Source organism: Pan troglodytes, chromosome 6, assembly GCF_028858775.2.
Source record: "Pan troglodytes isolate AG18354 chromosome 6, NHGRI_mPanTro3-v2.0_pri, whole genome shotgun sequence".
In the NCBI taxonomy this organism is placed as follows: domain Eukaryota; kingdom Metazoa; phylum Chordata; class Mammalia; order Primates; family Hominidae; genus Pan; species Pan troglodytes.
In genome coordinates, this window is record NC_072404.2 from 118,732,460 (window position 1) to 118,756,979 (window position 24,520).

General features: G+C 39.4%; 3 protein-coding genes across 8 annotated transcripts in view; 2 read left to right on the forward strand and 1 right to left on the reverse strand.

The window, feature by feature from the left end:
* DNAJC2 (DnaJ heat shock protein family (Hsp40) member C2) overlaps window positions 1–700 on the reverse strand; it is a 32,155-nt gene extending 31,455 nt beyond the window's left edge. Inside the window, 1 exon segment of one of the 2 annotated variants that reach the window (NM_001280417.1) lies at window positions 505–700. In NM_001280417.1, coding sequence (NP_001267346.1) covers window positions 505–568 — 64 coding nt within the window. In that variant the 5' untranslated portion in view covers window positions 569–700. 2 annotated transcript variants of the gene reach the window in all.
* PSMC2 (proteasome 26S subunit, ATPase 2) lies at window positions 161–24,042 on the forward strand. 5 transcript variants are annotated; one of them, XM_009453853.4, is made up of 13 exons: window positions 161–288; window positions 3,472–3,729; window positions 9,856–9,893; window positions 10,799–10,880; window positions 11,625–11,724; window positions 17,830–17,961; window positions 18,559–18,631; window positions 19,224–19,319; window positions 20,025–20,189; window positions 21,961–22,048; window positions 23,300–23,502; window positions 23,600–23,696; window positions 23,784–24,042. In XM_009453853.4, the coding sequence occupies exons 2-13, from the start codon at window positions 3,660–3,662 to the stop codon at window positions 23,939–23,941; spliced, it is 1,302 nt and encodes a 433-aa protein (XP_009452128.1). In that variant the 5' UTR covers window positions 161–288; window positions 3,472–3,659; the 3' UTR covers window positions 23,942–24,042.
* Window positions 4,451–4,813, forward strand: LOC107975905 (small ribosomal subunit protein uS14-like). The gene has a single exon (XM_063815005.1). It carries the CDS (start codon window positions 4,552–4,554, stop codon window positions 4,720–4,722), a length of 171 nt encoding a protein of 56 aa, XP_063671075.1. The 5' UTR covers window positions 4,451–4,551; the 3' UTR covers window positions 4,723–4,813.
* Window positions 24,043–24,520: the final 478 nt, after the last annotated feature.

Genomic DNA, 24,520 nt, shown 5'->3' on the forward strand with positions numbered 1-24,520 from the left:
ATCTTTTCAGCAGCACAGTCTTTGAACACCGAGTATGAGGAGCGGTGTCTGAGTTGTGACATTTAAAAAACAAGGCCGGAGCAAACGTAGAGAGGGAGAAAGGTGTTTAAGAGAGCGCCAGTAGCAAAGCTTTGTACGACCCCAGGCACGTGGGGTGCTCGCTGCGCGTAGTCTTTCCACTGTAGGCAAGGAGATGCTTATGAGAACCTTTCTGGGGTACTGGGGGGTTCCGTCCCGAAATGCTCAGCCCAATCCATGGGTCAGCAGCGGCGAGAGGAGGAAGCAACGGTAGGAGCAAAAGGAAGGCACCCCTCACCCTCCTTCCTTCTAATCTAGGGTAGGATTACTTTAAAACACGGAGCAAAAAGGCACTCGTCACGGCCCCATACGGCCCCGGGGCTAGTCGCCAGGGTCAAGGGTAGAGAGACCCCAGGGTTGCCGAGGCGGAGGACTGAGGCAGGGGCGGCTGAGGTGAGAAGGAACCGAGGCTGGGTGGGCACTTACCAGAGGTCAGAGCGTGGGTGATGGCGGTGCCCCGGCCGTCCGCGGCGCTTGGCAGAAGCAGCATGATGGCGCCGGGTCTAGCCCGGTGGGCGCAGCGGCTCACGTCCCGGGCGGAGGGCGCTTAGGGTCCCCTCCAGCTCTACCTCTCACTCCGAGCCTCGCGCCTTGGCTCTAAGACGCCCAGGAACCGGCGCATGGAGACGACCAGTAAGCACTTCCGGGATGGATCTTTCGTGGTGTGGAGGCCAATCTCACACCCTCCCACCCCCGCCAACGTGTGCGGCAACCTAGTTCTATACTGACTGAGATCCGGCTGGAGACCAAGTCGCACGAGAGAATGGTTCCTAGGCGCATCAGTTTTCCTGTAAAAAGGATTATATTCCACGTCCCAGTGCAATACATAGAACATAACCTTTAAAAGCAGCTCTTTTTATATTATCTTTAAGTTCTTACTGCTTTATATATTAATCTGAACCTAATCAGTGATTTTCCCAGGAGCGCTATACTTTTAAGTAAAAAATGAAAGTACCTGTATGAGCCAGTATCGACGACTAGTATATACATTTGCGGAGAATTACGTACGTGTATTTGTGATACATTTGTGTTTAACTTGATGATGATAATAGCAGCTAATATTTGTCGTGCTATTACTAATTTACCTGCATTATATCTTTTAATACTCACTTGGAGAAGAAACCTCTCTCTAGTGTGTTAGATTGTATTCCAAGGCCAGCAATATTTTTACCCTGTTCTAATGAAGTTTTTATTCAAGATATTCCCAATTATAGGACTCTGGGACTTAATTTTTTAATGTATAATAAAATCAATTGTATTCCTACTATATGCTTCCTTCTAAGACTGCAGTCAAAAGCAAAAACCAGCAAAAACAAACAGTGGGTAAAGGCTCGCCCCCAACAGCAGTATCTGAAACAGGTTCAATAAAATAAACTTGATATGCCACTCTTTAGCAAGGACCACCAGAAATTAGTAAATTAGAAAATAACTTACTAATTTCATTATATTTTCACAATTAAAGTTTTGAAATATATTATATATATATATATATTTTTTTTTTTTTTGTAGAGACAGGGTCTCACTATGTTGCCCAAGGTGGTCTTGAACTCCTGGCCTCAAGGGATCCTCCTGCCTCAGTCTCCCAAAGCTCTGGGATTAGAGGCATGAGTCACTGTGCCAGGCCAATTAAATACATTTAATTGGTCTGTATATCTGCTGCATGATAAAATTGTCACTTCAAAACTGACTTTTCAAAAATTGAACGAAGGGAGGCTGAGGTGGGAAGATCGTTGAGCCCGGGAGGTGGAGGTTGCAGTGAGCTGAGATCACACCATTGCGCTCCAGCCTGGGTAACAGTGAGACCCCGTCTTTAAAAAAAAAAAAAAAATTGAACTAATCTTCTGCCCCAAAACCTCTTCCTGATCCCTACTAATGCAACCACTGTTAAAACATGCTCCAAGGTGCAAAGTAACCTGACTCCACTTTCTTCATATTAATATAATTTTTTCCTCACACCTCCTCCCATTCAATTTTACCATTAACTCTAACATGGGTTTTTGTTTTTTTGTTTTTTGTTTTCTTTTCTGAGACAGAGGCTTGCTCTGTCGCCCAGGCTGGAGTGCAGTGGCCTGATTTCGGCTCACTGCAATCTCTGCCTCCCAGGTTCAAGCGATTCTCCTGCCTCAGCCTCCCGAGTAGCTGGGATTACAAGTGCGTGCCACCACGCCCAGCTAATTTCTGTATTTGTAGTAGAGACGGGGTTTAGCCATGTTGGCCAGGCTGGTCTCCAACTCCTGACCTCATGATCTGCCTGCTTCAGCCTCCCAAAGTGCTGGAATTACAGGGGTGAGCCACGGTGCCCGGCCGGGGGTTTTGTTTTTTAAAAAAAATTGTGCTAAAACACACATAACATGAAATTTACGAACTTCACCGTTTTTAAGTTTACAGTAATGTTAAGTACATTCACATTATTGTGTAACCACCCTACAAAACTATTTTTATCTTACAAAACTGAAACTCTATACCCATTTAATCTTACAAAACTGAAACTATGCCAGTGGAAAAAACTGTCCACTGGAAACCATCCTTCTACTTTGTCTTTAGGAATTTGACACCTCTAGGTACTTCATATTTGTGGAATCATATAGTATTTGTCTTTTTTGTGACTGGCTTATTCACTTAGCATAATGTCTTCAAGGTTCATCTGTGTTGTAGCTTATACTAGAGTTTCATTCCTTTTTAAGGCTGAATAATATTTGTGTGTGTGTGTGTGTGTGTGTGTGTGTGTGTGCGCGCATCCGTGTATCACATTTTGTTTATCCATTCATATGTAGATGGACACTTGGGTTGCTTCCACCTTATGGGTATCATGACTAATGCTGCTTATGGACATGGATGTACAAATATCTCTTTGATATCCTGTTTTCAGTTCTTTTGGATACACATCCAGAAATCGAATTGCTAGATGGCATGGTAATTATTTTTAATTTCCTGAGGAATCAATCATACTGTTTCCCACAGCAGTTGCACCATTTTATCATTTTACATTTACATCAACAGTGCACCAGGATTCCATTTTATCCAGCAGCACATGCAAGAGTTGGCTGGACCCAAGGGTCATCCTTTCCAACACTTATTTTCTGTTTTGTTTTTGCTTGTTTTTAATAATAGCTATCTTAATAGGTATGTGGTGGCATCCAACTGTGGTTTTGATTTGCATTTCCTAACAGTGATGTTGTCCATTTGTATATCTTCTTTGGAGCAATGTTTATTCAGGTTATTTGCCCACTTAAAAAATCAGGTTGTTTTCTTGTGTGGTAGGAGTTCTTTATTCTGGATATTAACTCTTTACCAGAAATAGATTACCTTCACTATCTTTGTAGATGTGGCCACTACTTATTGTGTCTAATATGCCAGGCGTTTTACAAACACTGTAAAGTTTCCTTCTCACAGGTAATCAGTCCAAAAACCAGCGTGCCAAAGCGTTTCCCCAGGGCTCTGTCCGGACTCTAAAGCACTGCATAAAGGGGTCTGTCTGAGCCCAATTTACTTCCGGTGGGGAAGGGAAAGGGAAGACACCACCGGAAGCAAGGAAGGTGCTGTGTAATCATTAAGGAGCGGAGGCTTTTGGAGCTGCTAAAATGCCGGATTACCTCGGTGCCGATCAGCGGAAGACCAAAGAGGATGAGAAGGACGACAAGCCCATCCGAGGTCAGTTGACATGGGCCGGAGCTCGGAGCTGGGGCGGGACTGGAGCGGAGCTGCCTTGGCACTGGAGAGGAGCTGGATTCCCGCTCCTGGCTCTGTGCTCTGGCCCTTTTGTGCCCCTAGTAATTTAGTCTGGACACCGGCTGGATTAACTTGCCTGCCTTCTCAGTCTCCCTCATCCACTACAAGTTCTGTATTATCTGCTGATGGAAATTTTTATTCATTCTCAGCTCTCGGGTCTTGAAGAAGTCACGCACCCTGCTTGGCCTAATAGGCCTTGAAAAGTTCTGCCTGGCGGTGCTCGGTCACCTGATCCTCTTTCCTCTCCTCCTCCTTCCCCCTGTGACAGCCGGGAGCTGTCACTGTGTAGCCACAATTCTGAGACATAATTTTCTTAAAAAAATTATTTGACCAGATAATACATTCACAGGGTTCACAATTCAAGAGGCAGAAAAGATATCTTTGAAAAGCCTCGCATCCTTGGCCCCAGCCACCAACTTCTCCACAGAGGCAACTAATGTTGCTATTTTGCATATCTTTTTAGACATATTCTATACATATACAAGCAAGTGTGCTTATCTATTCCTTTTTTTTTTAACACAAATGTAGCATGCTGTACATACTTCAACATCTTGATTTTTAAAAAATTTAATATATATTAGAGATACTTTCCTATCATGTAGTCACTTCCTCTGCATCTGCATAGTATCCTGTATTATGCGTATACAGTAATTTATTTATTATTGATGGACGTGTAGATTTTTCCAATTTGTTGCTGTTATAAAACAATGAATACCTTTTACCTCGTTGCACTCTGAGACCAAGATGGGTCACCAGAAGCTATGCTGGAGCCACCCGCGAAAATTCGGCCAGGGTTCTTGCTCTTGTCGCGTCTGTTCAAACCGGCACGGTCTGATCCGGAAATATGGCCTCAATATGTGCCGCCAGTGTTTTTGTCAGTATGGGAAGGATATTGGTTTCATTAAGTTGGACTAAGTGATCTTCCTTCAAAGGATTATCCAAGGCATCTACCCAATGGAAAACCATGATAGTTCTTTGTACATAAAATAAACATTTAAAAAAATGAATAATCTTGTTTATGTAACTTTTACCAAGTGCACAAGTACAAATTGTAGGATAAATTCTAGAAGTGGAGTTCTAATTTTGTAAGTGCCAAACTACACTCCATGGAGATTGTACCAGTTGACACTTTAACTTACAGTGCAGGAGATATCCACACCAGTTTTGGATATAACTTCTTCCCAGTAGTCCCGTTTGTAGTCTCATCTTTATGCTGTTTCTCCTTTTGTTCCTTAAGCTATTTTTAAGTGTTCTTTTGGTATTTCTTATGTTTCTTCTTACTTTTTCCTTTCTTAACAACTTCAACTTTTCCTAGCACCCTTCTCCATTTACACTGTCCCCCAAAAGAAAGCATTTCCTTTCTACCTTCATCTCATTCTGCTGTTTCTTTTAAAAATATTTTAGGACACTGAAAATGTCAGAGATACTCAGTATTTATTGGAAAACTTAGACACAGAGATTTATCATTTGATCTGTGCACAGTGATCTGTGTGTTTCTCTGGGTTTGTTCTTCTGTAAAAATATTAATACATTTATTCCTTGGATACAGTTATGACTAACATGTATATAGGATCTTATGCGTTTATTCATACATACCCTTTTTTTTTTTTTTTGAGATGGAGTCTTGCTCTTGTCACCCAGGCTGGAGAGCAGAGATGTGATCTCAGCTCACTGCAATCGCTGCCTCCTGGGTTCAAGGGATTCTCCTGCCTCAACCTCCCAAGTAGCTGGGATTACAGGCACCCCCCACCACACCCAGCTAATTTTTGCATTTTTAGCAGAGACCAGGTTTCACAATGTTGGCCAGGCTGGTCTTGAACTCCTGACCTCAGGTGATCCGCCCACCTTGGCCTCCCAAAATGCTGGGATTACAGGCGTGAGCCACTGCGTCTAGCCTGATTAAGTTACTTTCAATTTAAGCTTTCAGATCTCAACTTGGTCCTAATTGCAGTTAACTTTTTGTGAATCTCCTATTGACTCACTTTGTTTGAGTGGTTATTTCAAGCCTTTTACATGTTTTTCAGGTCCTCAGTTCAGTCTCTTTCTTCGTGACTGATGACTTTTTTCTCTCCTGAGACGATTGAGAATCCACTTAAGAGTTCTCTTAACTTCTCTGACATTTTCCATTTTCTGTTTTAATCCTGCCTTGGAGGAAGTGGTATCAATTTTTGTTATGTGCAACCTTCCCCATTTCTGTTTTTGACCTTATGCCTTCCTCCTCTGGACTTTGTTTCTTCAGTCACTACCTCTTCTATTTGTTGTCCTATGGAATTTTTCCCTTTTGTTCTTATAAGCATGCTAATATCCATTTTATCTTAAAAACATAGTTGAGAAAATCTTCCTGCTCTCCTAAGTTACAAGTCATTTTCTTTTTTTTCTTTCACTGCCTAAAAGTGGCAGAAAGGACAGGCTTAGGAGTTAGGAAGACCTAGGTTTGAATCTTGGCTTTGAGTTTTGTCTAATAAATTCTGTGAAACTGTTTTTCCTATCTGTAATGTAGAAATAATTGTATTTACTTCACAGGTTTATATAGAATTAGATAATATCAATATGTATCTCTAATCACGGTGTCTCATATAGTGATCATCTCAATTTATAGCAGCTATTACTATTCTCCCACAGTACATTTCTTTAATACTTATATATTTATTTTTAGAGACAGTCTTGCACTGTCGCTCAAGCTGGAGTGCAGTGGCATGATCATAGTCACTGCAGGCTGGGAACTCCTGGGCTAAAACCATTCTCCTGCCTCAGCCTCCTTAGTAGTTAGGACAACAGGCGTGCACCACCATGCCATGCTCATTTAAAACTTATTTTTTTTTTTTGTAGAGACAGGGTCTTGTTATGTTGCCTAGACTGGTTTCAAATTCCTGGTCTCAAGTGATCCTCCCACCTTGGCCACCCAAAGTACTGGCATTTCAGGGGTGAGCTACCATGCCAGGCTCTTATTTTATTTTTAAAGTTCTTGCACTTTAGTTTCTATCTATATAAATCAGTTGAAACTGAGCAGTAGTTTCTTAATTCCCAGATCTTTAGTATTTCTCAATCCTAATCCTTGTGTTTTTGACATTGTTGAGCCTTTGAGCTTCCCTTGGTTTCTGTTGCTGAACCTTCCCGTTTATCCGCCTGCTTCTTTTGTTTCCTTCATTGTGTCCTCACATGGCTTCTCTAAAGTTTTGTTTCTGTTAATTTCATCCATTCTGGTCTTGGATTGTATGTGCTTCCCTAGTCAACCTTTTTAACCTCAAGCTGGCATCTGACCTCTAGAGCCAGATTTATCTCCGCCTTTTAGAATGCTGCATCAGGATATGCCGGTGTGTTGGATAGTCTTCATGCCTACCCTCAGGCTCAGTAATTTGCTAAGAGCATTCATAAGACTCAGCATGTAGTCATACTCATGGCTATGATGTATTTTAGTGAAAGGATACAAAGCAAAATCAGCAAAGAAAAGACACATGGGGCCAAGTCCAGGAGAAACCAGGCACAAGCTTCCAAGGGTCCTCTTCCAGTGGAGTCACACAGGATGTACTTAATTCCCCCAGCAACAGGTAGTGACAATATGTGTAAAATGTTGCTAACCAGAGTAGCTCGTCAGAGATTTGGCACCCAGGGTTTCTATTATGGGTTGGTAATGTAGGCATCTCTGCCTAGAACATACCAAAATTCTAGACTCCCTGAAGGAAGATAAGTGTTCTGCATAAACCCTGTAGTTTGTATAAACATTTTAAGCACAGTGAACCACCTTTTTCAGTTCTGGGAATGGTAGGAACCCTCTGAAATTGTTCTCAGACAAGAGCCAAGAACCAACCTTATAAGCAGGCCTTTCAAAGGATAGCAGTTAACTCTTCTGTGCAGATAACAGTACCACAAACTTAATAAAATTTAAACTGAACTTCGTATCTCCCTCTGCTAACCACTTTCTATTGTGACTTCTGTTGTGTGGTACCTAGGTCCAAAGCCTGGGCATCATGTTTGATCCTCTCCCCTCAGCTTCTCACATTTAGTCATTTGCCATGTGCTGTAGATTCTTCCTCTGAGGGTTTTTTTTTAATCTAACTCTTCCTTTCTCTTTTCATTGCTACCATTTTTATTTAGGTTCTTATGACTTCCGAGTGGCCTCACTCCAATTTGTTCTTCATATCTCAGCGAGCTAATTCTTCCTAAGGCACAGTTCCTATAATGTCAACTGTAGTGGCCCTGATTACCTCATTCTAGAATTTATGGTCTACTTCACTAGAGCCCCAAACCTCCATCTACTTAATTTCCTATTACCACCTAATGTGTATACTATGTTTCAGCTTACCTGGTCTAGCTGCTGTTACCTAAGCATGCTTTTTCCTACCTCTACTCATACTTAGTTAAAAAAAACAAAAACAAAAAAAGACCTGCCGTTTTTTTCCTTAAAATATGTATGATTGTATGATTGGTTCTTGTTTTTCATGATAGATATATTCTATAAAGTTGCTGTGAATGGTCAGTTGGGAAGTACTGAACATTTGATCCTAGGAGAAATGTATATATACATCTCACATAGATTATAATCTTTTTTTTTTTTGAGACAGGGTCTCACTTTATTACCTAGGTGGAAGTGCAGTGGCACAATCTCAACTTGCTGTGGCTGTCACTTCCTGGGCTCAAGCGATCCTCCTGCCTCAGCCCCCCAAGTAGCTGGGACTACAAGTGCATACCACCATGCTAATTTTTGCATTTTTTGTAGAGACATGGTTTCGCCATGTGGTCCAGGCTGCTCTTGAACGCCTGGACTCAAGCAATCCGCCTGTCTCGGCCTGGGATTACAACTGTGAGCCACAGCATCCGGCTGATTATAATCTTAAATCCTAAAAGCAATTCATCCTGGTAGATTCATTTTTTCTTTATTTCACAAAAGAGAAAACAAAGTTCAGAAGTGTTAAGTGACTTGGCTGAGGTCACCCCACTAACAGATTCCAGAGCTGGCATTCAAACCCTGTCCACCTGGCCCCAAAGCCTGAACTGCTTGGATTACACTGCATTTCCCCTACGGTCTCCATCTTCTGGTCATCTCTGTATGAAAGCTGAAACAAGAGGGTAGAGTGACTTGTTCTTAGTTGTGAACTTAAATTTTTTACCACTCTGTCTATTTGCAAATGACCATGAAAGCACATAAGTATTGATTTGGGGATTACAAATAAATTTGAGCAGCTAAGCAAATTCAGAAATGCAGAATTTGTGAATAGAAAAGATTAACTGTAAATCACTTGAAATCCCAGATAACCACCGTAGAACACCATTTCAGGTTACTCTCCACATGTGTTTTAAGTGATTTTTATATAAAAACAAAATATATGCACATTATATCCTTTTTTTTAAACCTACCTGATTCACTGAATAGCATTTGTTGGATTGCTTTCTATGTCTATGTTCTGTTATCATTTTAAATTGCTGCATTGTATTTCCTTTTCTTTTTCTTTTTGAGACGGAGTCTCTCTCGGTCACCCAGGCTGGAGTGCGGTGATGTGATTTGGGCTCACTGCAACCTCCGCCTCCTGGGTTCAAGCAATTCTCCAGCTTCAGCCTCCCGAGTAGCTGGGACTACAGACATGCACCACCATGCCAGGCCAATTTTTGTATTTTTGGTAGAGACGGAGTTTCGCCAGGTTGGCTAGGTTGGTCTCAAACTCCTGACCTCAGGTGATCTGCCTGCCTGGGCCTCCCAAAGTACTGGGATTACAGGCAGGAGCCACCGCACCGGGCCTGCATTGTATTTCATTTTATGACTATGGTATAATTTAACCAAGATCCTTAATGGATGTGTTTTATGTATGTACTATATAAAATAGGTCATCACGTATATTATGTACTTTTAAAAATCTATTTTCCTCCCAGTTAGATAAAAATTCCTTGAGTCCAGGAACTATTTGATTGAATATGTAGCATCATAATCTTGCTTGATTTTTGACACTCACTTAAAACAATTTGAATCGAACAGAAAAAAAGCTCTAGTTTCTTTTTTAAAAATTTTAATGCTAGTTTCTTTTTGAATCTCATGTATTGTCTCTCTTCTTTCAGCTCTGGATGAGGGGGATATTGCCTTGTTGAAAACTTATGTAAGTCCTTTCAGTGTCTACAAACTATAGATGTTTTATGTTGAAATAAAAACTGTTTTGGTATTGTCCTTCCAAAATAATTAGAAGAAGTTAAGAAACCAAAAATTAAAAAACCAAACAAAAAATAAAATAAAAAGAAACAATTAGAAAAGAATGTCTGGCAGCTTATAGTAATCTTCACTAAATGAAGTTACCTACCTAAAGTTTATAGAATAGATCAAAGTATTTGGCATGTCTCAGTTTATGTATTATTTTAATACTATTTGTGATTAAAATGTGATGCTATATTGAAAGATATTTGAAATCATTTACACAAGTTTACTATATTTAACAGGTATTACTGAATTAGTTCTGAAATGAAGTTTTAATGCATAGAAATCGATAGTTTTGCATAATTTCACACACGATTTTTTTTTTTTTTTTGAAACGGAGTGTTGCTCTTGTCACCCAGGCTGGAGTGCAATGGCGCGATCTTGGTTCACTGCAACCTCCGCCTCCTGGGTTCAAGCGATTCTCCTGCCTCAGCCTCCTGAGTAGCTGGGATTATGAGCGCCCACCGCCACGTCTGGCTAATTTTTTGTATTTTTAGTAGAGACAGGGTTTCATCATGTTGGCCAGGCTGGTCTTGAATTATTGACCTCAGGTGATCCACCCGCCTCCGCCCCCTAAAGTGCAGGGATTATAGGCATGAGCCACCATGCCTGGCCATGATTTTCATTTGTTATCTTGCATAATAGTGGATTGTGTATTTAAGGGGAAATATTGGGTCAGGAATACCTCTCTACTTCACAAGCTTTGGGATAATGATAGCTATTGAAATTGTAACTTAAAAATAATTTTTACCTGTAGTTTTAATAAATTGTTGATATCCTGATATTCTAACTAAACTGACCTTCATCACCTAGGGTCAGAGCACTTACTCTAGGCAGATCAAGCAAGTTGAAGATGACATTCAGCAACTTCTCAAGAAAATTAATGAGCTCACTGGTACGTATTTTAAAATTCCCATTTCCTTCCTTTAAATGTAATGTGTGAATAATATCAAGAGTTTAAATACAGATTTTACTCCTTCATGATTACAGATTTAAAAAAAATCATTATTCTTCCTTTCTGTTAAGAAGTTAGATCTCATTTAACCATATCTTTCACTGCTTTTTACAACCAGGTTTAATGCTTATGCAGTTAAGAAATAAGAAACAGTACCATCTTCTAAGCCAGTAATATTTCTGTTGGTCAAAACCCAGTTCAGTAAACTTCAGTTAACAAGTCAAAAAACTTTTTTGGATAAAAATAAGATCTCACAACATAGTTTTGCTTCAAGTAATTGGGCTCTTTCCTGGAACTTTTTGGGGGGAACTTGAATGATGAAGTTTTATAATATTTGACCTACACAAAAATGTCAAATGTGGCATTATATTTTTGGCTTGACAATTACTTTAGGGCAGGGTGTAGTTTTCAGCTGGGGTGATTTTGCCCCACCCTCCCAACCCCTCCCAGAGGACACTGGGCAATGTCTGGAGACATCCTTGATTGTCATGACTTTGAGAGAGGGTGGTGCTGCTGGCGTCTAGTGGTGAGAGGCCAGGGATGCTACTAAACAGTCTATAATGCACATGATAGTCCTCACAATGAATGATTCAGTGCAAAATGTCAGTAGTGCTGAGGTTTAGAAAGCTTATTATAGGGTGATGCATTACATTTTAGTTAATTTTGTCATCTTTCTCTATGTAGGTATTAAAGAATCTGACACTGGCCTGGCCCCACCAGCACTCTGGGATTTGGCTGCAGATAAGCAGACACTCCAGAGTGAACAGCCTTTACAGGTTGCCAGGTATGCACGGGTGCTCTGTGGCAACTTACCTTTGTCTGTATTTTCAAGCACTTAATGTTAGAGTCTCAGGGATAATGCAATAGTTCATAAATAATTTTGATTCCAAATTCCAAGTAAATAAAGCTTTCTACAAAACTGGGGTTAAAATTTTATGCCTTAAACAATTCTTCAAAAATATATGAAGGCATAATCATTTAAAAGATTTAAATGATATAAAAAGATGTAGAGCAAGAAATGAAAAACTCCCTTCTCATACTTGCTTTCCCGTTGCCCTTTCCTCAAACATAACTACTGAAATAGTTTGGCCCTTGTAATCCTCTGTGTATCTTCCTGTATTTGCATGCAAAGAAACATATCCTGATTTTTTTTTTTTTTAGATATAACTACATGTTTTGGGAATCTTTGTCTTTAATATAGGAAAAAATTGCAAAAATTGCATAATGTGTAGATGTTAGGCTGTAACAATTTCTGTTACTATACACAGTGCTGTAGTGAATATTCGTGTTAAATGTTTCTCAGTGTACGTGCATACATTTCTGTAGGCTAGCTTACTACAAGTGGAATTCTAGGGGTCAAAGATATTATAGTTTTAAAATCCTGTGAAAATTACTTTGGCCAGTTTATACTTTTACCAAGAGGCTTTGAGGCAAATGTCCATTTGTCTGATCAATGTAAGATACGCAGTTTTCAATTTTTACACTTTTGCCATTTGAGGGAAAATAATTTTAATTTGTACTGTGTTGATTACTAGTATGATAGCTACTTCTTTTGTCTACTAAACATCTGTATTTCTTTGACTACTCATGTTTTGTTCTTGGGTTGTTTCTTGTTAATTTTAGAAACAGTTCATATATTGTACATATTGTCTTTTCTTAAGTATGCTACAAGTATTTTTCCCTAGTCACTTTTAACTTCTTGGTACCTTTTGTTGTACTAATGTTTTACATTTTTAGGAGATAAAATATACCAATATTTCCATTATACCTTTTGGGTGTTAATGTTGCTTAGAAAAACCTAGCCCAATTCAAGGCTATAAACATATTCTCCTCTGTTTATAATCCTTTTAAAAATTTTGTTTTTATTTTTAGTTCCTAAAAGCTAAAGATTATTTTTATTTCCCATCTACTCACCCTCCCTACTTCACAATTTCCATCTTTTCTCCCTTTTATTTATTCACTCACTTTTTAGTTTTATCATGGTTTTTGAAGGGTTAAATAGTTCAGGCTGGGCACGGCAGCTCACGCCTGTAATCCCAGCACTTTGGGAGGCCCAGGCAGGCAGATGACTTGAGGTCAGGAGTTCAAGACCAGCCTGGTCAACATAGTGAAACCCCGTCTCTACTAAAAATACAAAAATTAACTGGGTGTGGTGGCGGGCGCTTGTAATCCCAGCTACTGGAGAGGCTGAGGCAGGAGAATCGCTTGAACCTGGGAGGCAGAGGTTGCAGTAAGCTGAGATTGTGCCACTGCACTTCAGCCTGGGGTGACAGAGTGATACTCTGTCTCAAAAAAAGAAAAAAAGAAAAGAGTTAAACAGTTAAATAATAACAACTGTATTTCCCAATTTCTCTTCCCTAATGACACTCATTTTCACCTTAAAAAGCTGATTATTTTGGTTTTCGTCTTCATGGTTCTAATGGATATTGCTATATCTTGTGTATTATAGATTCCTACTTCCTGATTTTTTAGTTTTAGGTATTATCTTTTGGCTTTCCATCATGGAAGATGAGGATTTTGTTTTGTTTCCTCTGCCTTCACCTTGAAGGCACACCTTTCCTATCCCCTCATCCTTCCTATGTAATTCTGTTATAATTTTGGTTAGATCAGTATTCAGTGTTTATATGATTATGGCTATGTAAACACTATTCACAAAGAGCCAAGTGGTAAGCTGTGATTGCTTTTCCTTTCTTGTACCACTTCTTTTGGTGGTGGTTGTTATAACGTCTTGTTTTTTCATTTGCCTGGTTTTCTGTGCATATATTATGAACTCAACCTCCCACTTTCTCTTGATTGTCTAAACTGCTCTTCAGATGCATTAGATCTGTTCATTTTCTCTCAGTTATACCTTAATTGCATCTGGTGTTCTCTCGGTTTCATTTTCCTTAAGTTTTTCCCAGCACCTTCTGACCTGCTTTGGTTTGGACCAGTTGTCCTTTATGCCTGTTTAATGACAATTGTTGTCTGACTTCTCTACCCTGGAGATTGCCCTTTACCTCTCTCCTGTTGCTTGGTCTAATACATCCTCTGGTAGCTTCTTGGAAAAGGGTCAGTTGGGAGGTAATATTTTGAGACTGCATATGTCTGAAAGTGTCTTAGCTGAGTATACAGTTCTTTTCCCTTCAAAATTTTGAAGGCGTCGTTCTGTTGTCCTTTGCCTCCCAGTGTTACTCTGAAGCCATTCTGATCCTCAGTCCTGTATATGTGGCCTAATTTTTCTCTGAAAATTGTAGTCTTCTCTTGTTCTATTTTGAAATTTCATGGTGATGTGCCTTGGTGTTGGTCTGTTTTCATCCGTTGTCATGGGCTCTCTTGTCCTTTAGTAAGGCAAATCTTCTTGAAACTATTTGTTAATTTCTTTCCTTCCGTTTTCTTGGACCCTTATTCCTGAATTCTCTTATTTGGATATGGGGCCTCCAGGATTGCTCCTCTAATATGCTAATCTTTCCTTCCTGTTTTTCTTCTTTTTGCCTTTTTACTTTACTTTCTATGAGCTTTTCTTTATCTTTGAATTTTTCTGTTGATGTTTTTTTCCTCCCATTTTTCTTCTCGTAGGTTTTTAATTTCTCAGGTAAAAAAACTCAGGTTTTTTATTTCAAGGCTCTTATCTTTATTCTTTCATTTTTGTGTGTGTGTTGAATGTTCTGCTCTTATATCATGGTTGTAATATGTTCTTATCTCTCTATGGTAAATTAAAAAATCTAGGTACATTTTTCTAGGCCGTATGAGGGGAATTTTCTTTTTTCTGTAAAGCAGTTAGAGGGAAACTTTTCATATAGATTTTTTATAACAGACAGACTAGCTAAAGAGCCCTATACCCCTACAAGATCCCAGGCCTTAAAGAAAGCAAAGATTATTTTGAAAAAGTTTCCATTGATTTTAGTCTCATACTCTTTGCTTAAAACTCTTGATAAAATTTGTGTATGTGTAATTTTTAGCTTGTGAATTTTTTTTTTTTTTTTGAGACAAGGTCTCACTTTGTTACCAAGGCTGGAGTGCAGTAACATGATCTCAGCTCACTGCAGCCTCTGCTTCTTGGGCTCCCACCTCAGCCTCCCAAGTGGCTGGGACCACAGGTGCATACCACCCCATGTCTGGCTTTTTTTTTTTTTTTTTTTTTTTAATTTTTAGTAGAGACAGGGTCTTGCCATGTTGCCTGGGCTGCTCTTGAACTCCTAGGCTCAAGCCATCTGCCCACCTCGGCCTCCCAAAGTTCTGGGATTACAGGTGTGAGCCACCGTGCCCGGCCAGCTTATGAATTTTTTTAATAACAATCTTATTGATATAAAATTCAGATATCATGAAGTTCACTCTTTTAAAGTATACAATTTAGTGATTTTTAGAATATCTAGAAAATTGTGCATTGATCATCACTATCTAATTCCAGAATAGAATATTTTTGTCACCCCAAAAACAAACCCAATACCCATTAGCAGTCTTCATTCCCGTCTCTTTCCAGCCCCTGGCAACCATTTATCTACTTTCTGTTTCTATGAATTTGTCTATCCTGGACATATCATCTAAATGGAATCATATAGTACATGGCTTCCTTCACTTAGCATATTTCAAGGTTCATCCGTATTCTAAAATAGATGGAACTTTTTATGGCCAAATAATATTCCAGTCTAATTTCTCTATCTGTATTCACTATTGGTGAGACATTCTTCTCATCATTCCTATAAACTCTTTAGATATGGTTTCCTTTAGCTTTTTGAAAATATTTCTTGTACTGATTTAAGGTTTTTGTTTGACTGGGCACAGTGGCTCATGCCTGTAATCCCAGCACTTTGGGAGGCTGAGGCAGGTGGATCACTTGAGGTCAGGAGTTTGAGATCAGCCTGGCCAACATGGTGAAACCTGTCTCTACTAAAAATATAAAAATATTAGCTGGGCGTGGTGGCAGGCGCCTGTAATCCCAGACACTTAGGAGGCTGACGCAGGAGAATTGCTCGAACCTGGGAGGCGGAAGTTGCAGTGAGTCAAGATCGCGCCACTGCACTCCAGCCTGGGCAGCAGTGAGATTCCGTCTCAAAAAAAAAAAAAAAAAGTTTTGTTTAATAACACCAACATCTAGGCTTCTTAAGGGACAATTTCTATTGACTGCTTTTTTTCCCCTTATGTGTGAGCCATAATGTCATACATAAGGGAAAATGCACTTCATAATGTTTTGCATCTCAAAACTTTTTGGTGATAACTAGACATTTAAAATAATGTAATGTGTCACCTCTGGAAATCAAATTCTTCCTCTCCCCAGGGTTTGGTATTATTGCTGTTTGTTGTTCTTGTTTTTCCTTTCAGGTTTTTTGGTCAGCCTCTTTTTTTTTGGTAGAGAATGGGTATAATTCTTCTTCCCTAGCAAACATGGTTGGTAACAGAAAACAGAGTCCTTCACACAATTATGCTATCAGGACAAAGCATTCTTTTTTAGCCTTGACCTCCTGGGCTCAAGTGATCCTCCAGCCTCAGCCTCCTCAGTAGCTGGGACTGCAGGTGCATCCCACCACACCTGGCTAAGCCAAAGCATTCTGTACGTTACTTTTAGCTCTACCTATGTGCGCACTCCACAGGCTATTTTTGTATTTCTCTGTAATTCTTGCTGTGGCTTATGTAGCAGCTTTCTAATGTGAGTTCTGTTTTTTGTTTTTGTTTTTCTTTAGTAGATAGATACTATAGAAGGGGAAAGGCGGTTGACTATTTTATACTGTGATGTGCATGGCATTATAAATTCATTTTTACCAGGCCATATGGAAATGAATCTACTGGCCGGGTGCAATGGCTCACGCCTGTAATCCCAGCACTTTGGGAGGCCGAAGCAGGTGGATCACTTGAGGTCGGGAGTTTGAAACCAGCCTGGCCAACATGGTGAAACCCCGTATATACTAAAAATACAAAACAATTAGCCGGGCGTGCTGGCGCGTTCCTGTAATGCCAGCTACTTGGGAGGCTGAGGCAGGAGAACTGCTTGAACCCAGGAGGCGGAGATTGTAGTGAGCCGAGATCGCACCACTGCACTCCAGTCTGGGTTCCAGAGCAAGACTCTGTCTCAAAAAAAAGAAAAAGAAAAAAAAACAAGCTTCTACTGCCTCAGTTAAAAAAAGAAAAAAAGTAGCAAAAACAATAAAAATGGATTTAAAGTCCAGGTGTGGTGGCTCACGCCTGTAATCCCAGCACTTTGGGAAGCTGAGGCGGGCGGATCACCTGAGGTTGGGATTTCGAGACCAGCCTGGCTAGCCTGAGGTTGGGAGTTTGAGAGAAACCCCCTCTCCACTAAAAAAAAAAAAAAAAAAAAATACAAAATTAGCTAGGCATGGTGGTGCATGCCTGTAATCCCAGCTACTCGGGAGGCTGAGGCAGGAGAATTGCATGAACCCAAGAGGTGGAGGTTGCAGTGAGCCAAGATCATGCCATTGTGTTTCAGCCTGGGCAACAAGAGTGAAACTCCATCTCAAAAAAAAAAAAAAAGAAAGAAAAACGGATTTAAAGTATAAACTCAGGAAAAGAATGAAAACCCATTTATTACTGAATTTGGTGTAAGACAAGATGACCATCTTTTTGTAGGGAAAATAAAAACGAGAGCAACTTAAGATATACAGGAGCATCACTAATAATAAAGGAATACAAACTATGGAAATCAAGAAATCAGAGAACTTCTTAATGATGAGATATTTGGGTTTAATTTTCCAGGAGAATGTATTTGAAAATTTTATGACTTGGCTAAAGTCGAATGGACCTTTGGAGTTGGGTATAGAAAAGGATCTTTAACAGTGTCCCAGTTTCTGTAGTTCTAGTTTATACCTGTATATTGCACACTCAGGATATAATCTAGTTAGTTGAATTCATTATTAGTGGCTTAGGTTCCTTATTCTAATCAAGCTTTTTGCTGTGTTAGGTGTACAAAGATAATCAATGCTGATTCTGAGGACCCAAAATACATTATCAACGTAAAGCAGTTTGCCAAGTTTGTGGTGGACCTTAGTGATCAGGTGGCACCTACTGACATTGAAGAAGGGATGAGAGTGGGGTAAGATTTCTATTTACAATAAATACTTTTCTTTCACTAAGGATACTGTCTCACATTCATATCCTTGGCTTTGTAGTGAATAAATGGACTGAGTTCCTTGGAATACCAAAGGATGACCTAGTAATGTACTATAGTTGAAAATTCTTTCTTCTGCATCTGCTTCCTAACTTCCCATTGGCTTCCCTGACTCCCCTACTCCCACTGTTGTTTATTATGAATGGCTTCAAATTTCAGAGTTGAGGTTACCAGTCCATTTAAGGTAACATGGTATAGGTTGGGGGAGTACTTGCTTTAGGATAGTTGTGATGCTAAGTGTGTTAATGTCTATAGAATACATAACAACTCACTTAGTAAATTAAAAAAAAATCTCCCCTCCCTCCTCAAAGGTTTGATTGCTGTTGGATAGGTTGTTTGCGACATTAGACATGTAGTTTAGTATCCTCAGATTTCATGCTCTCTTTATTTCTCTTTATATAATTAGGGACTCTGTCTCTCTCTTGTTTTCTTAAAGTATGGTTTTGGGGATAAAAGACTAAACATAAAAGCACTTTGAAAGCTTAAAGAATGTATTAATGACTATCTTTTTTACTTCCTTAGCGTGGATAGAAATAAATATCAAATTCACATTCCATTGCCTCCTAAGATTGACCCAACAGTTACTATGATGCAGGTAAGAAATTATGGGAGGGAAAAGGAAGGCTATGTCTTTTTTTTTTTTTTTTTTTTTTTTTTGAGGCGGAGTTTCACTCTTGTCCAGGCTGGAGTAGAATGGTGTGATTTTGGCTCACTGCAACCTCTGCCTCCCGGGTTCAAGCAATTCTCCTGCCTCAGCCTCCCGAGTAGCTGGGATTACAGGCACCCGCCACCACGCCCAGCTAATTTTTGTCTTTTTAGTAGAGACGGTGTTTCACCATGTTGGCCAGATTGGTTTCGAACTCATGACCTCAAGTGTTTGGCCTGCCTCAGCCTCCCAAAGTGCTGGGATTCCAGGCGTGAGCCACTGAGCCCGGCAGTATTTTATATATATATTTTTTGAGACAGAGTCTCAGCCTGTCTTTATTTTACTAGTTTGTTTTTCATTCATTAGTGTCATAACAAGTTAATACAGCAAGTAGTTCCAGGGCACTGGGCAATGTATTCAATTTTTATTAAAATTCTCACTTGTGAGTTTTTCTTTTAAGGTATTAGGTCTATTCTATTGAATTTGGACAGTATCCAAAAAGCCTGTGACTGTATGTTGTACATTTCTGTCCCTCTCTTAGGTGGAAGAGAAACCTGATGTCACATACAGTGATGTTGGTGGCTGTAAGGAACAGATTGAGAAACTGCGAGAAGTAGTTGAAACCCCATTACTTCATGTAAGTAGCTGAGTGTTGTATTTTTAAATTTCTTTGTATAAAGATGTCTTTTGTGTATTGAGCACTAAAATTGCTTGTATATTAGATGGCTTTTAATATTTTCCCTAATGAGAGTTTTTTGAGAGGGTGGAGAGAGGAGGTGTGGAGAGTTGGTAAGTTCTAGGGGAGAGCAAGCAAAAAGGATTGAGTGGTCAAGTATATTTAAAAAAGAAAGATCTGCTGTTTACAGTGACAGAGGAGGCACAGTGTAACCTTTAGCAATATGTTAAATATGTTACAGGCTATTATAGAAGAAACTGGTTCTTCAAAAGACATCGAGAAGAAAGGGGCTTAAATTGAAGCAGGTTAAACTTGGGAGGATAATGGAAAACTAGGATACTGAATACCAGATAATTTTGTTCCTTAAACACCATAATTTTTTTTAAATTAGGAAAATATTTTAAGACTGGATAATGGAAGTGCTTTTTAAAAGCCATTTAGTCTTATGTATTGATAGAAGTCCAGTTTAGAACTTATGTCTTAGAATAAGTAAAATTTCTTATTTAGTTCAAGTATGTATATTGTGGACTTAATAATTTTGATTTAAATATTAAAGTATGGTTTTCAGGATAAAATACTAAACATAAAAGCACTTTGTTGATTTAGAAGTAGTCTGATTTTTGTTATACAGAAGTGGTAAGTGTGAAAATTGTGTCTCTATCACAGCCAGAGAGGTTTGTGAACCTTGGCATTGAGCCTCCCAAGGGCGTGCTGCTCTTTGGTCCACCTGGTACAGGCAAGACACTCTGTGCGCGGGCAGTTGCTAATCGGACTGATGCGTGCTTCATTCGAGTTATTGGATCTGAGCTTGTACAGAAATACGTCGGTGAGGTAAAGTAAATTTATCAAAGAATATATAGCCTTGTGAAAGATTTTACAGTATGAATGAAATTAAAAATGGCACTTCTGCATTGAGGGATCCAGACCTGAAATTTCTTTTTTCTTTTGTTGAGACAGAGTCTCACTGTGTTGCCCAGGCTGGAGTGCAGTGACATGATCTCAGCTCACTGCAGTCTCTACCTCTCTGGGCTTAGGCGATCCTCCCATCTCAGCCTCTCAGGTAGCTGAGAGCATGGCTACATGCCACCACACCCAGCTAATTTTTCTATTTTTTGTAGAGAGGGGTTTTACCATGTGGCCCAGCTGGTCTCAAACTCCTGGGCTCAAGTGATCCATCTGCTTTGGCCTCCCAGAGTGCTGGTAGTATAGGCAAGAACCACCACGCCCGGCCTGAGACCTGAAATTTCTTGATTGTAATTAGTAGTTTAGAAGCTGCCTTTGTGGTCATTTGGAAATAGGCAACCACTTAAAATTTTAACCAGTATGCCCCCTCCTCAAAAGGGTGACATTTTCTACAGATGTGGCTTTTCTACGGAAATGCCTGGTAAATTAATTAAAAAGTATACTTTTACTTCAGGGGCAGTGTTTTCAGTCCTAATGAGAAAGTGAGAACATAGGTTGTTTTTATGTTTGTAGACATACATATACATATATATATATATATTTAGAGAATAAGTCTAGGGCTATACGTATTGTATCTGAAACCTGTTGATGATTCGTATATTTACAATAAGAATTAGCTACGGAGCTGCATGAGTTGAGGTATCCTTTTATTCCCTAACTAAAACTTGCAAGTCAAATTCAATGATCAGGAATTCCAAGTGATAGATCAGATGCTTTTATTTACTCAAGTTTTACTAATTAGAATGGTTCCTTTATTTAACTATTAATTTGACCTCTTCAGATCTGAAACCTATTGCTATTTAATAGATACAGAATCATGAAAATCACTTAATATTTTAAGGCTGGCAAGATTAATTTGGTGGACTGGGGAGCAAACTTCAGTCTTTTTTAAAAAAAGTTTAGATAGGCCAGGCACAGTGGCTCATGCCTGTAATCCCAGCACTTTGGGAGGCAGAGGCAGGCGGATCACCTAAGGTCAGGAGTTGGAAACCAGCCTGACCAACATGGAGAAACCCCGTCTCCATTGAAAATAGAAAAAGCCGGGTGTGGTGGCGCATGTCTGTAATCCCAGCTCCTCGGGAGGCCGAGGCATGAGAATCGCTTGAACCCAGAAGGCGAAGGTTGCAGTGAGCCAAGATCGTGCCATTGCACACCAGCCTGGGCAACAAGAGTGAAACTCTGTCTCAAAAAATAAAAAATAAAATTAAAATAGCTGTGCGCAGTGGCTCACGTCTGTAATCCCAGCACTTTGGGAGGCTGAGACGGGTGGAACATGAGGTCAGGAGTTCAATACCAGCCTGGCCAAGATGCTGAAACCCCGTCTCTACTAAAAATACAAAAATTAGCGGGATGTGGTGACACATGCCTGTAATCCCAGCTACCCGGGAGGCTGAGGTAGGGGAATCGTTTGAACCCAGGCGGCAGAGTTTGCAGTGAGCCGAGCTCGCACCACTGCACTCCAGCCTGGGCGACAGAGGAAGACTCCATCTCAGAAAAATAAAAAAATAAAAAACGTTTAGGTAATAATGGGTGAGAATACTGTTAGGAATAAATATTGAAAAGTTTGAAGCATAACTTTTTATTTATTTTAAAATATTTTGAAACCAATTTTGAATTAATAAATCATTTTTCTCATTAGGGGGCTCGAATGGTTCGTGAACTCTTTGAAATGGCCAGAACAAAAAAAGCCTGCCTTATCTTCTTTGATGAAATTGATGCTATTGGAGGTGAGAATGATACGTTACAGAACTGCTTTAGGATTCAGTTTCATGAAGGCTGTAAAGTGATATGTCGTGATATGTTAATCTTATACAGAATTTTAACTCCAACTCTTCTATGAGCTCTGAAACAGTGGCGCCACAGATCTAATAAGTAGTAGTGCTAAACTATAAAGGCAAGAAGACACATTATATACCATTGTGATTTTTTCAAAGCCTTTATTTTTGTGCTATGGGTTGAATATCCCTTAGCCGAAATGTTTGAGAAGTGTTTTGGAATTCACATATTTTGGATTTTGGCTTTTGAAGTACTTGCATTATACTGATTGAGTATCCCAAATCTGAAAACCTGAAATCTAAAGTGCTCCAATGAGTATTGCTTTTGTCATGTTGGTGCTCAAACTTTCAAATTTTGAAGCATTTTGGATTTTGCATTTGCAAATTTGGGATGCTCAGTCTATATCTGATTTCATTCATACAACACCTATTTCCATACTTTAAACAACTCGTAAATTGAGAAGTATCATCTAATGTCATAAGAAAGCACTGGGGCATAATTTAATTGATGGTGGTTTTTCTTAGTGCACATGAAATAATGTTCTTGTTGGCTTCACAGATTTGATGAAATACAGTATTAGCCATGAAATCTAGACTTTTTTTTTTTGTTTTAAGAAACAGTCTCACTCTGTTGCTCAGGTTGGAGTTCAGTGGCATGATCTTGGCTCACTGCAACCTCTGCCTCCTGGGTTCAAGCAATTCTCATATCTCAGCCTCCTGAGTAGCTGCAATTACAGATGCCTACCACCATGCCTGGCTAATTTTTGTATTTTTAGTAGAGACGTGGTTTCACCATGTTGGCCAGGCTGGTCTCGAACTCCTGAGGACAAGTTATTTTAACTAATCTCTGAGCCTCAGTTTGCTCATCTTATAAAGGGAATAATTCTTGTCTTGTGTACTTCATGAGTTTTTGAGAGGTTCAAATTAAGTAATAAATGTGGTAGACTTTGAAAACACTAAACTGCCCCATAGGCAGTTTAAAAAACGTTAAGTAAATCTGTGATGAATACTTTTGAAAGCAAAGATTCACTTTCTAATTAGTTTTATATGAAGCAGGCTGTTCTTACAGGATTTGCTTCAAAGTGGGATGTGCACTTGTGCCTGAGGACATGATTTGAGCTGAGATTTTTGGTACTTTCAGGTCATGCATAGTGCTACTCTTGAGTGGACTTGAAGAGCTTATCTTTCCTTTTGTCTTCTCAGGGGCTCGTTTTGATGATGGTGCTGGAGGTGACAATGAAGTGCAGAGAACAATGTTGGAACTGATCAATCAGCTTGATGGTTTTGATCCTCGAGGCAATATTAAAGTGCTGATGGCCACTAACAGACCTGATACTTTGGATCCAGCACTGATGAGGCCAGGGAGATTGGATAGAAAAATTGAATTTAGCTTGCCCGATCTAGAGGTAAGAAAACCATTTCATTTTAGGAAAGGGATTTTTGAAGTTTTTTCTTCCTGTGATTTTTTTCCATTTTAATATTTGTCAATTCTCTCATTTTTAGGGTCGGACCCACATATTTAAGATTCACGCTCGTTCAATGAGTGTTGAAAGAGATATCAGATTTGAATTGTTAGCACGACTGTGTCCAAATAGCACTGGTAAGTAGAAAGTTCTTGCTTATATTTGCTGGTCTGTCTGCTCAGGCTGCTTTAATTAAGCCTGTTTATTTTCTTTTTGTTTGAAAGGTGCTGAGATTAGAAGCGTCTGCACAGAGGCTGGTATGTTTGCCATCAGAGCACGGCGAAAAATTGCTACCGAGAAGGATTTCTTGGAAGCTGTAAATAAGGTCATTAAGTCTTATGCCAAATTCAGTGCTACTCCTCGTTATATGACATACAACTGAACCCTGAAGGCTTTCAAGTGAAAACTTTAAATTGGAATCCTAACCTTATATAGACTTGTTAATAACCAATTCATAAACAAATAAATGGCTTCAAAATTGTATGCTTTTTTCCATATCTCTTCTTGTAATATAATAAAAGGTGATCTCTAATGTTATTAGGCAGAAAAGCTTGTTAGAATATATTTTGACTATTTTTTTGACCCACACCCGTTTAAGGATTTCACATCATACAAAGCGCTTGCTTAGATGGCTTCTATCCTAGGCATATGCTGGCTGGGTGCTCTACATATAAATTCTCATTGTATCCTCCCATCTGTCCACTGAGGAAGATTATCAAATGGATCTTCATCCAATGGATGCATAAACTTTCCTACTTACTTGTAGTGGCAAAGCCGGGTTTCAAGTACAAGTTTGTCGGCTCCATTACCTATGCTCCTATTATCCGCTTCTGTCCCGCAACAAAGTAGCTCACTTAGGCGTATGACCACATGCATTATGATAGTTTCCCACCACCATATTGAATAATAAAAGCTTTGGCCAAAGCTTTTTTAAAGTAGGAGAAACATTGGATGTATATGT